Raw genomic sequence first — 15,968 nt, 5'->3', positions numbered from 1 at the left:
TGAAAGCTTTTATCTGAGGAACAAATCACAAGACGGAAGTCAAACTGCTGCACTCAGACAAACGGCTGAGACGCAGAGCCTCTGCACAAGTGTCTTAAACAAGACCAACACTCGGGACGTTATTAGGTCATTTCAAGTTTAATGAAACAAAACCACAATGAGCTATTTAAAAAAAAAAAAAAAAAAAAGAATCTCTGGATGCCAGTAACAGAACAATCGTGTGATTCACTTTATGCAGTTTTGTTTTTCCTTCACTTGTTCTTCATATAGTGTATGTGAGAGGAAAAGTTTACAATTTGCCACCATTGTTGCCCTTTTTCTTTAGTAGAGGCAGTAAAGAGACAGTGACACACTTCAACATGTGTGCTGTTTATCAAAAAAAGAAGAAAAAAAAAAGGACACAATGGCTACCAGTACTGTACTTTACACATTCATATCCAAAACCCCTGAACTTACCAGTTTCAATACATAGTTGGTCAGCCATACAGAACAAATACAAATGTCATCACTGGCACTTTGACTTTTTTGTTTCATTAGCAATTTTGAACCACAGGTCAGCCCTCAATCACCCTGACATTAATCATACTGTTGCAGTACACTGTTCTGCTGGGAAGCCCTGGGCCACAGGATTCATGTGGCTGATATTTTGACCATCCACCTAGTGACACTCCCAGAGGGTAACAAACCCTGCTCAGGAACCCTTGAGGAACACAACTAAGCGCCCGCTCTCCCCAGATCTCAATCCCCCAGAAGCCCTGTGTGCATGCCACGATGGGTCAGAGCTGATCTGGCGGCACGAGGGGGTTCTACGCGATATTAGGGAGGGGGTCTTAATGTTGTTGACGCTCACTGCAATTAAAATGTTTTCTCTTTTATACCAACTTACTGCTAGTACCATTAAAGCTGCATCAGGCAGAAGCCCCTCCTACCAGAGGCACACAGGTTTACCATGCTTCATTTGGGTTAAAAATAAGATAACACTGACTTATGGCTTTAAACAGGATTCAAACCCTGTTCTTTCAGGTACACACCCCCCCTATAACTACAGTCGGCATTAGCAGTAATGAAGCTTTACCCCTCGTAGTGTCCCGGGGTCATCTTTGACCCCAAATGAAATCTGTTACCATCAAAACATGTTTTCTATTCATCAAATGGTCTAAAAATAAGAGGGGTTGTTTGATACTATGCTCTTTACAATTAGAACAAATTTGAAGTAATTTGATTGAATTTTGTATTTTTATTGAATTTAATAACATCTGTTGTCCTCTGGGGTCAAAAAGACAGTCAAACCATGCAGGTTCATTTTGACCCCAGAGGACAAAAGGTGTATGGCAATCAGGAGGACATTACAATCTGATCTGATGTCCCATTATAATCATGAAAAATCAATTCCTGGATTGAATTTAAACAGCTAAAGGAAGCTCTCCGTTTAAAACCGTTCCCATGCCTTTACATTCATACCCCTCCATGCTGTTAGAAGAGGTTTCAGACTGACACAATTCCCAGTTTTGAGCTGATTTCCCATTCTGGAGCTGGAATAAAAGCGCACACCAACTTCCACAAAGCAATCCAATGAAACAAGCTCTGTCAGTAAAAGTGCTTTCATCATTACCCACATCTGCAACAGGCAAAAGCTCTGACCTCTGACCTGTTTAACAAAACAGAGGAGTTTATTTTCGCTGTAATTGGGTGACAAAAGCTTGAGTTAAGATATCTGGATCACACAGGATTAAAAATAAGAGTCTGGATAAAGCCTTTTACAAGAATAATTTCCATTTACACACAAAAAGCAAGCTGAAGCATTTATACAGCGCTGCAACACACCTCAGTGTGGTTAGTGTTGCCTGATATGACACAAAAGAACATGAGCCACAGACTCCAGCAGAGGGAGCTGTAAGCCTAAATCTAGGCGGTGTGTGGGGACATCCTGCCCAGCAACCACTCCTCTGCTCATTAGCTGAAGCTTCCCAATAAAAAAAAAAAAAGAAGAGGCAGAGCCATTTGCTTGAAGCCAAGGTTGTCTCTCTTCACCCAGTGAGAGTAACAAAGCCTCAGCCAATCGTGTGCTCAAATGCCTGTGGGGGTGCGAAGGAAGGTGGCCGGCTGCAGACCTGGCCTCACCTCGCTGAGACAGATTGCTATCAGGGTAGGAAATGAACCACTCACGTCTGCCGAGTGAATGAATATCAGAATGAATCTGACAAGCAAAACCAGGATCCATTAGAGGGATGGATGGCGCTGTGCCATGCCTGGGTCTGCATGCTTCTGTTTCTGTTCTGTTTTGACCACCTACAGCCCGGCGGCAGTTTTCAGCAAACTCTTCATCAGTGGAATGAGCTGCTGTTGCGTTGGAGTAGAGGGAAAACCTGCAGACTTTGTGCTAACCAAATACGCCCGATGCTGATTACCGCCAGTGAGGAGTCAGTTCCCACCATGATTCACATGTAGGCACACGAACATACTGCACATTTCAAAATGGTATAAAAATAGATTTAAGGCATCACTGAAAATCCTCCCCCAGTGCTACTGCTGCTGGCTTAAAATGAAACTAACTTTTGTAGCTTTGTGATTTTAACCCAACAAAAGCAGCCCCCCCCCCCCCCCCCCCCCGAATACCTTTAGCTCCAATAAAAGAAATGCATTAAAATAAGAGACGTAATACAAACCCCCCCCCCCATGCTAAGCTGTGCTGCTGAGAGACCAGCAGGTTTTTTTTTTTCCTCCCCCCACTAGAATCATTAAAGCAGAGTGAAGGATCCATCCTCACTGTAGTCTGCACGTCACCAGCTTCTCCTCAGCACAAAGAAAGGGAGTGATGGGAAAGGAAAGAGGAGACACGTCTCCCTTCCCTCTGTAACCGTCCGAACATCCATCCTGATGGGGATGAGTCGGTGAACGCGGCTGAAAGGTCACAGACTGCTGATGTCAGAGGGTGAAGAAGAGGATGAGGACCACGATCAGGATGGCGACCAGGACGCCGATGGCACACCACTGTCTCCGACCTGAGGGACGCAGCAGAGGAGATTATTTAGTTAAAAAAAAACTTCCATCATGACAAAAAGAATTGTTTGCATGTTTGAAGACAGGAGAAACTGTGTGCACAGGCGGGGGGATTTAACTTCTATGTATGACGCAGTCATTTTGGAGGCGTTTTTGTAATTCTACTGGGATACAAATGTTAAACTTTGAAGTTGAATTTAAACCCATACAATGAGCTGCATATTTTTCACATTACATTCACTCTTCTGAAATGTCTAAGTTGTCTGGACCCTTGTCTACAACCTTTACCCATCATCATGATCCAATTCAGGCCCACAGCATGTGCTGGAGCTTATCCCAGCTGCCACTGGGTGAGAGGCAGGGTACACTCTAAACAGTTCACTGAACACAGGAGTGCTGGTGGTGACGCTATAGTCATGTGACCAGGGTGCGGCTCATTTATAGTGTTCAACATGCATCTGTTTGGTAAAACTGTACACAGCACATTCCAAGTACTTCTTAAAGACAACAGTTTGTTTATTTGGAAGAAACTCCGTTTATTGTCAGGGTTGTTTTCTTTTTCCAACGAGCTCTGCTTCTGATTGGGCCACGTTTTATGACTGAAAGCCAATTCAAGGACCCGGCACATGATTGAGGGCCACACAGGAAAAATGCATGCTTCAGTCTTTCAGTGATTTTTTATTTATTTATTTTTTAATGTCTGCTGTCACGCTCCTTGACACAAGCTGTATCTGTCAGAGTTTAGTATGATACACTACTTAGAACAGATGAGTTGAAATTAATGAGAGATGCTCCCTTGGTCTCGAAATATGGATGAATGTAATGTACAACAGTGCTTTGTTTCCTTGCTAAATTCAGGAGCCACAGAGAATATCACCAAGGTCTGCCACTGGCACACAGGCAACACTCAGAGGTCAGGGTCTCGAGACTCTCAGCCAAATCTGTTGAATGGCAACTGCACTGCTCGCTGCCCACACTGACCAAACTACAGAGTGAAATGTGGGATTCATTAAACAAACAAAACAACAACAAAAACAAAAAACTCCACACTGTTTGTGTGTGTAAACTCACTGCTGGTCATGTGAGACACTTTCTCCAGCTTCTTCAGGACCGAGTCCATGCGGGATGATGTCTGGTCCATCTCGTCTCCAAAGTCCCCCAACATCCTAGAAGCAAACAAACACAATACTGTGAGAACTTTAACTCAAAGTCTGTACATTGTGTTGCAGGGATGTGGGATACCTGCATGCCTTTTAGCACCTGTTTGGTCTGGACTGTGTGTGAAATGGTGGATGGATAAAAAGATGTGTTCTTGGATCAAACTGGACTATGCTTCAAGTCATTTCTAGTTTTAAAATATTTTGGGGATTTTGGATTAACTACAGGGTGTTAGAGCAGGCTTTTGATAGGAAAAATCATTTGTAACAGGACATAATTATACATTCGGACAATGCTGTAAAAAGTAAACTGGAAAGAGTGCGTAGCTTTTCAAGTATTTTCAGAGAGGAGACGAGGAGTATTGTGTTTGAAGTTGCTGCTGCTGCTGCACATGCCAATAAAATGGATCTGTTCATTCGTTTCAGTTCATTCATTCATATAACTAGCATTGGGCTACCAGGTGAATCGATTACACAGTAATGTCAGACACACCCCCATCTATAATCCAGATCCAGGTACATCAAAAAACTTGGACTTGGCTTCAGACTATCAGGTGTGGGGAGAAAAAAAAGCCCTATGTGACTGCTAGCACCTGTGATGGCCTCGTTTTTCATTACCCACAAGTGCCGGTTAAAATGGACGCCTGTGTGGTTAAGAATGCATTCAGCATTCATTGTGTTTTACAGTCAAGAGGAAACTAAAAGGTTTCCACGTGTACTCACACAGCCTGCTCATCGAGCTCGTCTCCGATCCGTCCAGACATGTCTTTGAGGACTCTGATACTGCCCGACACCAACTCCAGCTGCTCGTCCTGCTCCTGCATGATCAACTACACACACACACACACACACACACACACACACACACACACACACACACACACACACACACACACACACACACACACACACACACACACACACACACACACACTTACCTCACTTCAAAGGACAACACACAGACTTAACTCACTTTACTGAAGATTTTCCTTAATCCTTCAACTAACCTGAACCTAATCCTAGCCTAAAAATCTTCACCTTTAGATACAGTTGCCCACATTTGTTGGGACACAAGTGTGGGCCACTGCATCTAACCTTATTAACACTGGATGAGTCAGGATCAGGATGCGATAAATGATGATTCATGCTCTTCTATCACAGGTCAGCTGTTTGGAATAAAGAGACCTCCTTTGGATCTGAGCTCTCAGGATTGATCCAGAGAACGACCGCCTCAACTCCTCAGTTACTGGGGGAAGATTTCACTCGTGTATCAAAACATACAGACTCTTTTCCTGCTGCCTCTCTTTGGTCTGAATGTCATGCTGTTTCCAGAGAGAAAATCTGTTCAAAAACCACAAGTACACCATTTCAGGCTTACTGTGTCCCTCATCGCTCATGACCAACTCTTGATAGATTTCTCTGGTTATTCTGAATTATGTTTCCAAGCTTAGTAAATCTGACCCTGCTTCTAAAAAAACATTTGTTGTGCCTCAGGGAACGTGGGTTTTATTTGAGGCTCCTTCTTTCCAGGATCAAATCTGCACTTCAACAGCTTTTAAAAATGTGCCCCTAAACCGCTACAAAAGCAGTGACGCAAACAAAGACGAGAGACCACATCCTGTCTGAGCTAATGAAACATACAAAGGTCAAACTTTACTTTCATTAAAAGATGTGAACAAACAGTATTTCTTACTGAATACCACAACCTGACACAGGATGTGTGATGACAGCTTTCATCACCAATATCAGCCCACACAACAGGAAACAGAAACCAACACCTCATACTCTCTGAAGCCTGCATTTAATCCTCTTTCACTTCGCTCTCAGTGTGGTACTCTGTAAAGAACATGCAGACCTCATCTACACTACTCTCACACTGCAGCAGGAATCCTGCACTGATGACCTTATTTGTCATTCCTACCACGTGATCCTTTGAATAAAGCTTTCCTGTCACCTGTTAACATGACCTCAGAAAAGAAACACACATAACATTATTCTGAAGTGAGTTTTTAATAAATACTCATTTTACATGAACTCATTTCTCACACACATTAATATCTCCTCTCCTTTCATCCCTTCCTCTTTTTCTTCGAGTCCTTCTCATTTCTTTTCCTTTTTTTTTTTTTTGGCCGTTCACCTGTTCAGTTTCCGCTGGTCTCTTACCTGCTGTTGCTCCTGCTGCTCCTGGATGTATCTTGAGTTTGCAGACACCAGATGAGCCTCCAGTCCTGTTGACCTGTCCTGGCCTGTTGAAGTCAGCAGAGCCTAGGCAAACACAGACACACAACACTTAGCCTTTGCAGAAAGAAAAGAAAAAAAAAAAAAAAAAAAAAAGGAGTGTGTGAATGTTTGTTTGTTGTAGGAGTTTCAAAAGCAGAGTTATTGTTGGAACAATGGGAGTTTGACAGTTTTCAAAGCACAAGATGGTGCAGTTATTTCTCTTTTGTGGCAGATGGAAATGGATCTGTCTGTCGACACAAAGACCAAAAATCCTTGATATGAAGACAATAAAAGACAACTGATTCTTTCTTTTAAAGTTATAACAAAAGCAAGGTTTACTTGTCTGATTAAAAGTACAGTCAGATTTGACAATGTAGAGCAGTGAATTCAAACATCACAGGCCACACACAACCCTCTATGACTTTGAGTGGGCCAGACCAGTGAAACTGCCCTTCCTGTCAGTGTAAAGAAGTTTAACCATGCACTGAATCTCAGATATATTAATAAATGACAAAAATAATCTGCCAGCACAACTCTAAGAAACAGATGTGTAAAATTACAGAAAAAGTTCTGGGATCTCGTTGATACCACTGTTCCTTTGAAGTGAAAAAACAGGAAGTCTCTGTTACTTAGTTACTTTGGTGTAATATAAATGGCCGTGGAGGAGGTCTCCATTACTCATTAAAGCTGTAAAACTTTAAACAGTTTAAAGTAAAAAAAAAAATCTATGCCCTCCTTCACATTTTCCAAATCTGTCCAGTGGGTCGGACTGGAGTCTTTTATGGGCCGATTCTGGCATCTGTCTGACACCCCGGATGTAACAATGTGACCTTTGCTGTAGCATTCTGCTCCATTCTCACTCTGTCAAAACAACCTCCACGTTTATTCAAAGCAAATATGAGGCTTCAGCAGCCAAAGTTAGCAGTGGGCCTCATTTACTAATAGGTGCAGAGAAATGTGTTTCCACAAAAAAAAATAAGTACACATGTAAAACCAGTATTAGATTCATGAAATCTGCATGAAAATTTCTTTGCTGTGTGTGCGCTCGTGAATCTAAATCATTTAAAACTGAAAGATGTAAACTACAAGAAACATGTTTTTGACAAGGCGTTTCCTGTGAAGTTAGAAGTTGTGTCTTAAGAAACTGATACAGCAAGAAAGAAGAGACCATAAAACACACTAGGAGAAGGAAGCATACTGAGGAAACACAGAAACCTTTGGAACATAAGGCCAATGTATTAGCTAGATCAGGAATTGTGGGAATTGTTTTCCATCACATCTGGAAATGCTTCAATATTCCCTACTGTTTTAACCCAAACCTCAAAGTATTACACCGACCTTGTATGAACAGACCTGATACCTGGTCCTGTTCACAACAGGTGAAACTGGTGGTGTAGATGGAGAAGTACACAAACTCCATAATTCAGACCCTGTACCCCTAATTACATTTTACCCAGTGCAGTGTATGTAGTGTTTGTGCACTCCCTGTGTATTTTGTTTTGTGTTTCAAGATTCACCAACCTGTCTGTTCTTCTTCTCTGCCTGAGCCACAGCGGAAGGGCTGGACAACTGATCCTTCATCTCCTACACACACACACACACACACACACACACACAAAATTACACCTCTCACTTCACAATTTGTCTCAATAGTAGCAGAAATTCCCTTTAAAAGGCTGCCTCAGTGCAGACATCTTCATTAATGAGATTTTCTGTGCTGTGCCAGAATCGCTGTCAGGCAAATCGAAATGTCAGAAAGTCTTTTGTTCCTTCACAGCAGAGCTCTTCTGTTTGGCTCCAATGACTCAGTTCTCCAGGTCTATTTTAAGAATGGCACCTTTGCTGTTAAGTCGTGTTAAAAACTGACTCATATTTTCCATTGTGCCTACAGCGTGGACATCGATTCAAATTCATTAAAGCCTGGAGCTTAACAGCTGCGGAGCGGGTAAATATGCTGACTGATAGTAGAAATGCATTTCATGTGTGCTTACAATAGAAACAGTGAAAATGATTAATTAAGTGTGGCTCAGCTTTAGGAGGTTCTTAGCTTCGACTAATGTTTGACTTTGCCTGTAGTTCATTTGTAACACTGCAGCTACAAAGACACAACAGAGGCCTTCCAGGGAACCAGCTGCCTTTCTTCAATCATGAACACTTACACAGTAGTACTAGAACTTGTTAATTAAAATAAAAAAGAAGTTAATAACTTGCTTTTTGATGACACTACATCAGTGGTTCCCAGAGTGCTGTGGCCCACTTAAAAACCAGAGCAGTAAATGTAGGTCAGAGTAATGAGCAATATCACAAACTAACCACCTCCTATTACCAGTTTTAATTCAGTTTTTAGATAAATAAATACATTTATATAAATATGTAACTATGCATACTTGTAAGTAATTTCAAACTTAAGTTCCGTTATTACTGCGGCCCCCCGCTGTACCTTCGTAGCCCCCTGCTGGGCCGCGGCCCACACTTTGGGAACCACTGCACTATATAACCATTTCAAAAATGTTTAATGATTTGGAAGTACCAGAATTTCTGAACTGACTATTTATAAACTGTGGCTACAATCACCTGACTCCAAGCAGTTTTTGGGAAAAGACACAAAAACCCCACTGTGAATGATTACTCAGTGGATTCAAAATAATAAGTACAACTGTTTGTTATTAGTCATGCTGTGTTTGTGTGTAAATATGACGTAGAAGATCAGACCACAACTTATGAGTCATCAAAGCAAAAACCCTGGTAACTCCAAAGCATTACTACTCCTTTTTATTCAGATAGTGGCTTTAAGTTTATAACATTTATCGATTTTTAATAATCAGAGACAGCTAGTGTCACAACTTAAATTTCCATTAATGTTTACTGAACATAAGCACAAAAAAAACCACACACCAAATAGCAATCAAAGATCCCAGGACCTGATGTCTGAATATTTAAGAAAGCAAAACTGAAGAAAAACATGCAGGAAGTTACCTGGACAGATTTCCTGGTTCGCTCCACAAAATCTTTCCTCTCCTGAAGTTCGTTGTCACCCAGTCTGAACTTCCCTGGATTTGACTCCACGATGCCTTTACCAGTCAAGGACCCACCAACAAAACTGCTCAATCTGTGCTACACTTTTCAGCACTGACAGAAACATTAGAAAAGGGAGACATGGTACTCAAAGAACCCTAAATAGAAATGTTCTGGAGAATTTTGCAAAGGCAGCACCAAAATCAGACGTGACAGCTGATTCTGTACATGCAGAATGTTCTGGTGACCACTGAAATTAATGCTGTTGTTCATTCAGACAGCTGCTTTAAATAACTGCCTAGAGACAGCGCTAGTGTGACTGCCGAACAGTGATACCTGCTTCTAGAAGGACTTTGGTGTTGAACATATAACTTATTTGGGAGTCTGAACAACTTCTATATACGCAATCAAAAAAAAAAATTACTCAGGTATAGCATTAAATTTCAGCTATTTTGACAACATATTTGCATTATGATCCCCGTCCAATCAGTCAAATCAAGCACCCTCTGACAGAAAAAGCACAAATTTCATGAACCTTTTCATGAAAACGCTCCTTTTCTCCTGTTCCATCAGCAAAGCTTCCTGACGTAGTCTTAAGTGCAGACAGGGTAATACTTCTTTGGTAAATTATCATGCAACCAAAATGGTTCCAGCCTTTAGGAGATCAATACATCTTCTGATTAAATGGGCAAAAACAGGAAGAGAGGCTGAGAGAGTGACACAGAGGGCCTGTTTGTTTTAAAAATAGTGCTTGTCATGTGAAGACAGTGGGAAAGCGATTTGTTCATGCTTAAAGGATACTGATGGTTTCACTGAGGTCCTCCAGGTCCCAGTCGATGGCCCTCAGACAGTTTCTCAGTTCATTGGCACTCCAGTCCAGCTCATCTCGACTCACCTGAAACCACAAACAGAAACTCACTAACCAACTGAATAATGCAGCCGAACCTTAAATTATATCCGCTGCCTGAGGCAACACATCAAAATGCACTGAGTATAAATATCACAGAGGCATCCTTAGAAAATATTTTACTTAGATACTTTGAAAATGAATGTTGGATAATAACCAGTTCTCTTATTACTCAGGCGAGTGAAAGGTAATTTTTCATTACTGTCATTTCTTGTTTATCCCATACTGCAGTGCAGTAGCTCCTAAATGTTGTGACCAATCCAGATGCACCATGAGATTTAGTGTCAACCAACCATACTGTAACTGCATAAAAAAGTAATGAACAGCATTTAAATTTGCTGGGAAGACTTAACTAATGTTTACAGACTACCAAGCTAGCTAAACAGGCATTTGGAAAACAGAGAGCTACTCTGACAACGTTAAAATAATGCAGGATCTAATGTAGTCACCAAGAATATTTGTTTGATTGTCTTAAAGTGTCTGATATCACTGGGATAGATGTGAATAATATGGTAGTGTAGCTTAAGGTAAAAGAGAAAAATTGCGGGTGTCATGCTCAGCAGCACCTTCATCTGATAATACCAGGAAAACTGTCTCTGACATCATTCAGAGGCTTCTTTCTGCAGATACGAACACAGGTGTGCTTTGAAATTTTCCTTGCTTTTTTGTGTGCCTTGGGCACAAACGGTTTGAAATACACTGTTGTAGTTTATGTTGATTGTAGTTGAAATTACATTTAAAATGCTACAAAATTTTATACTACTGCTCCTTTGCCAAGACTTAAAAAAAAAAAAAAAAAAAAAAAGGGAACATTTTTAAATCTGGATCAATACAAATGAGGTAGGTGGGTGGTATATTATTTTAGATATGTTGTTTCCGATATATCACAAAGCTGTTTGAATTTGGGGGATAAATTGTGATCTATGCAAAGACACTGAAGGTTTTCACTTGATAAAACCTGCATGCAAACAGACATGCATGCCAGATCACCTCGGAATACTGCATGAGCATCATGAACTCAATGAGACAAAAATATATTTTAAATTAAATGCATCTTGATTTAGAGGTTCCCATATGTATCCTGATAAAGAGGACCTATTATGCATTTCATCATTTTGTCATAAATACACTGCTCAACAAAATTAAAGGAACACTTTCTAATCAGAGTTCAGCATCAAGTCAATTAAACTTCTGGGATATTGATCTGGTCAGTAAGTAGCAAAGGGGTTGTTAATCAGTTTCAGCTGCTTTGGTGTTAATTAAATTAACAACAGGTGCACTAGAGGGGGAACAATGAGACAACCCCCAAAACAGGAATGGCTTTACAGGTGGAGGACACTCACATTTTTCCCCTCATCATCTTTTCTGTTTTTTCACTAGTTTTGCATTTGGCTAGGGTCAGTGTCACTACTGGTAACACGAGGTGATACCTGGACCCTACAGAGGTTGCGCAGGTAGTCCAACTCCTCCAGGATGGCACATCAATACATGCCAGTGCCAGAAGGTTTGCTGTGTCTCCCAGCATAGGCTCAAGAGCATGGAGGAGATTCCAGGAGACAGACAGTTACTCTAGGAGCGCTGGACAGGTCTGTAGAAGGTCCTTAATTTTTAATTCAATTTTATTTATATAGCACCAAATCACAACAGTCACCTCAAGTCACATTATATTGTAAGGTAAAGATCCTACAATAATTACAGAGGAAACTCAACAGTCAAAACAAAGCAATATGAGCAAACACTTGGCAACAGTGGGAAGGAAAAACTCCCTTTTAACAGGAAGAAACCTCCAGCAGAACCAGACTCAGGGAGGGGCAGTCTGGGGTGAAAAGAGGGAGACAGAACAAAAGACACACTGTGTGCCAGAGATTAATAATAACTAATGATTAAATGCAGAGTGGGGTATAAACAGAGTGAAAAGAAGTGAATGAAAAGAAATGGAGGGTTCAGGCTCACCTGATCCAGCCCTAACTATAAGCTTTATCATAAATGAAAGGTTTAAGCCTAATCTTAAAAATAGAGAGGGTGTCTGTTTCCTGAATCCAAGCTGGAAGCTGGTTCCACAGAAGAGGCGCCTGAAAGCTGAAGGCTCTGCCTCCCATTCTACTCTTAAGTATCCTAGGAACCACAAGTAAGCCAGCAGTCTGACAGTGAAGTGCTCTGTTGGGGTGATATGGTACTATGAGGTCTTTAAGATAAGATGGGGCCTGATTATTCAAGACCTTGTATGTGGGGAGAAGCATTTTAAATTCTATTCTAGATTTAACAGGGAGCCAATGAAGAGAAGCCAACATGGGAGAAATCTGCTCTCTCTTTCTAGTACCTGTCAGTACTCTAGCTGCAGCATTTTGGATCAGCTGAAGGCTTTTCAGGGAGCTTTTAGGACAGCCTGATAATAATGAATTACAATAGTCCACCCTAGAAGTAATAAATGCATGAATTAGCATTTCAGCATCACTCTGAGAAAGGATGTTTCTAATTTTAGAAACATTGCACAAATGCAAGAAAGCATTTGTGCAATGAAGGACATATCCTGATCAAAAATAACTCCAAGATTCCTCACAGTGATACTGGAGGCAAAGTTAATGCCAAGTATCTGGTTAGACAACATGTTTCTAAGATTTGGAAGGAATTTAGACGCAGGAAATTAGAGATCACCCAGGTCTTATGTCTTTAAGACATTCCTGCAGTTTAATGAATTGATGTGTGTGATCTGGCTTCATGGATAGATAAAGTAACCCATCAGCATGATCAGTATCTGCTCCTTTGTGCAAGGAGGAACAGGATGAGCACTGCCAGAACTACAAAATGACCTCCAGCACATCGCTGGTGTGACTGGTTCTGATCAAACAATCAGAAAGAGTTCATGAGGGTGGCCTGAGGACCCAATATCCTCTAGTGGGCCCTGTGCTCACTGCCTGGCACAGAGGAGCTTGATTGGCATCTGCCACAGAATACCAGAATTGGCAGGTCCACTGTTGCCCTGTGCTTTTCATTGATTAGAAGAGGTTCACGCTGAGCACATGTGACAGATGCAAAAGCATCTGGAGAAGCCATGGAGAATGTTATCCTGCCTGTAACAACATTCAGCATGACCAGTTTGGTGGTGGGTCAATGATGGGCTGGGAAGGCATATCCATGGAGGGACGCACAGACCTCTACAGGTTAGACAACGGCACCCTGTTCCATTAGGTATCAGGATGAAATCCTTGGACCCATTGTCAGCCCCTACACTGGTGCAGTGGATCCTGAGTTCCTCCTGGTGTACAACAATGCCTGGCCTCATGAGTATGCAGGCAGTTTCTGGAGGATGAAGGAATTTATACCATTGATTGGCCCCCACGTTTGCCGGGCCTTAATCCAATAGAACACTTCTGGGACATTGTTTCAGTCCATCCATCACCACCAGGTTGCACCTCAGACTGTTCAGGAGCTCAGTGATGCCCTGGTGCAGATCTGGTAGGAGATCCCACAAGACACCATCCCTCACCTCGTTAGAAGCATGCCCTAACATGAGCACGTGGGGGCCATACACACTACTGAGTACAGTTTTTGAGTTGCTGAAATGAAAGTTCAGCCAAGTAGACTGGCCTGATGCATCATTTTTTCACTTTGATTTTCAGGGTGTCTTTAACTGATTAGTACACAGTGTGTACTAATCATTTAAAGACAGAGGGCTGACTCTGTATGTTGATCATTTTCATTTCCATCAAACAGTGTAGTATCCTTTCATTCCTATCACCCAATCCATCTCAGTATAAATATCAAGATTGATTTTGTTTTCTCATTAAGCTCTGATGTGTTTTTAAAGTGTTCCTTTATTTTTGAACAGTATATATTGTTACGGGAAGGGGGGTGGTGCTCAAATTAAGCACAGCCAGTAATGTGCAGGTAATCCTTTGAGCCAACAGCATCACAATGCTCTGAATGCTCAGTTTCAATATTTTTTTTTTTCTATTCTTGACTCTTTATTATGCCAGTAAGAGTGGACAGACTACTCTGCTGTAAGCACAGAACCCCCACCCACAAGCTGATAAAATCTTCGGTTTATGAGGGAAAGCCAATCAAAAGTAAGGTGGCTTAAAGGGAGGGAAAATGGTTTTATAATAGCTTTTTACAGTTAGAAGATAAATTGAGGGGGCTTCGCCAAGAGCCACTAGAAAAATACATAAAGGTTACTTTAATGCAAAGCTGCTCTAGTAGAGTCAAAAAAAAAAAGATAAGCCGGAGATGAGCATAATAGCTCCCCCCACTCCTAAATTCCTATGAAAATAGTGTTAAAGAGAACTTAAAGCCCTGCAAAATTTTTGACACTACAACAATACATCCTATTAAAAACACTGCAAGCAAATATACCATACACAAGAGACAGTGATATACATGCCAATATAGCTCCAATAACAGAGGATTGTTTTTTCAATTAGAATATTTAAAACTACACTTGATGACTCTGAGTTGTTATTCTTCTTGAGTTGTGTGCTATACTTGCAGCCTGTTTTTACCACATGTCACCAAACTTAAAGTCTGAGACGTGAACTCTGTGCATCCCTGTGACCCCATGAGGCTCACCTGTGTCCCATCCTGCAGCAGCTCCTCCCATCTATCAAACAGGCCCCGAGCTCGAGAGAGAGCCTTCTGCACCTCCCTGTAGACAAACACATAGAAGGAACATTATCAGCACGGAAATTCAGAGCTAGTTGACTTCGCCCTTTCGTCATTCAGAGACAAAACTGCAGCTACGCCCCTCGGTCAACCAAAACAAACACCATTTCGCATCCTTCCCAACTTCGCAACGCCTTGTAAACCGCCTGACCACGGAGTCTCACAGCTGTCCCAGTGGTTTCACTGACAGCTGGTTGGGAGGGAGGGGGGTAAAAACGGATTTCAGGGACTGTTTCAGTGCGCTGCTCTGATTTAAGAACACAAACTGAGTGAGCCACTCTGCGCAGCTGCTACTGTAGCATCGATGCTAGTTAGCTACAGCTAGCCGTTGGGCTACCTTCTCTGATATAACTTTGCTTTAAAGGAAAATAACAATACCCCCGCGTAACTAAACGTTCAACATGCTTAAAGCTGTAGTTACTTTATGACAATACGGATTTTTACGTCTCATTTATTTGTCATTTCTCACCCTTTCACAACGAAAAACGGGTCTTCTATCGACATGGTGTTTCCTTCCTCTTCACACCTAGCGCATGCGCACGTCAACGGTAGCGCACAGACCGACGTGAGACGTGCAAAAAAAAAAAAAAGTGTCGGGGGGGATGGGGGGAGTGTTGTAATTATATAACTTAGCCAAGTAACAGCTGTGCAGCCACTGTTTGAGCTACACTTGCTGAAACTCCGTCACAAGTATAAACAGAAAAGACACAAATAAGCCAAATATAAACAGAGACTGATTAAAACAGATAGGGGACCCAGACGTCGTCTTTCTTCTTTTTCTGGACATGGTGTATATTATTTGTCTGATTTAAAGTTTAAACTGCCCCATAGGCATGTAGACTGTACAGCAGACCTGTATAAGGTAATGGAAAATTCTGTGAGCAGCTGGGGCAAAGTTCATCTGATTATGACAACAGTCAGTTAAATGGAAACTGCTTTTCCCTAGGTTAACATCAACCCTCTGATCTCAAAAATATAGCCAGCTTTATCAGCTCTACACTGATATATCC

General features: G+C 41.6%; 1 protein-coding gene across 2 annotated transcripts; it reads right to left on the bottom strand.

The window, feature by feature from the left end:
- Nucleotides 1–2,662: 2,662 nt before the first annotated feature.
- Nucleotides 2,663–15,508, bottom strand: stx10 (syntaxin 10). Of its 2 annotated transcripts, none has more exons than XM_030735297.1 (9): nucleotides 15,428–15,508; nucleotides 14,866–14,941; nucleotides 10,194–10,287; nucleotides 9,354–9,448; nucleotides 7,899–7,961; nucleotides 6,321–6,422; nucleotides 4,881–4,987; nucleotides 4,072–4,166; nucleotides 2,663–3,002 (listed from the first exon to the last, which is right to left on the bottom strand). In XM_030735297.1, the coding sequence occupies exons 1-9, from the start codon at nucleotides 15,460–15,462 to the stop codon at nucleotides 2,926–2,928; spliced, it is 744 nt and encodes a 247-aa protein (XP_030591157.1). In that variant the 5' UTR covers nucleotides 15,463–15,508; the 3' UTR covers nucleotides 2,663–2,925. The 2 variants fall into 2 exon arrangements, with proteins under 2 accessions (XP_030591157.1, XP_030591164.1); XM_030735304.1 differs by lacking the exon at nucleotides 2,663–3,002 and adding an exon at nucleotides 3,021–3,985.
- Nucleotides 15,509–15,968: the final 460 nt, after the last annotated feature.

The sequence above is a fragment of the Archocentrus centrarchus genome, chromosome 1 (genome assembly GCF_007364275.1).
Source record: "Archocentrus centrarchus isolate MPI-CPG fArcCen1 chromosome 1, fArcCen1, whole genome shotgun sequence".
NCBI classification, from domain to species: Eukaryota; Metazoa; Chordata; class Actinopteri; order Cichliformes; family Cichlidae; genus Archocentrus; species Archocentrus centrarchus.
This window is presented reverse-complemented; position numbering and strand designations above follow the sequence as displayed.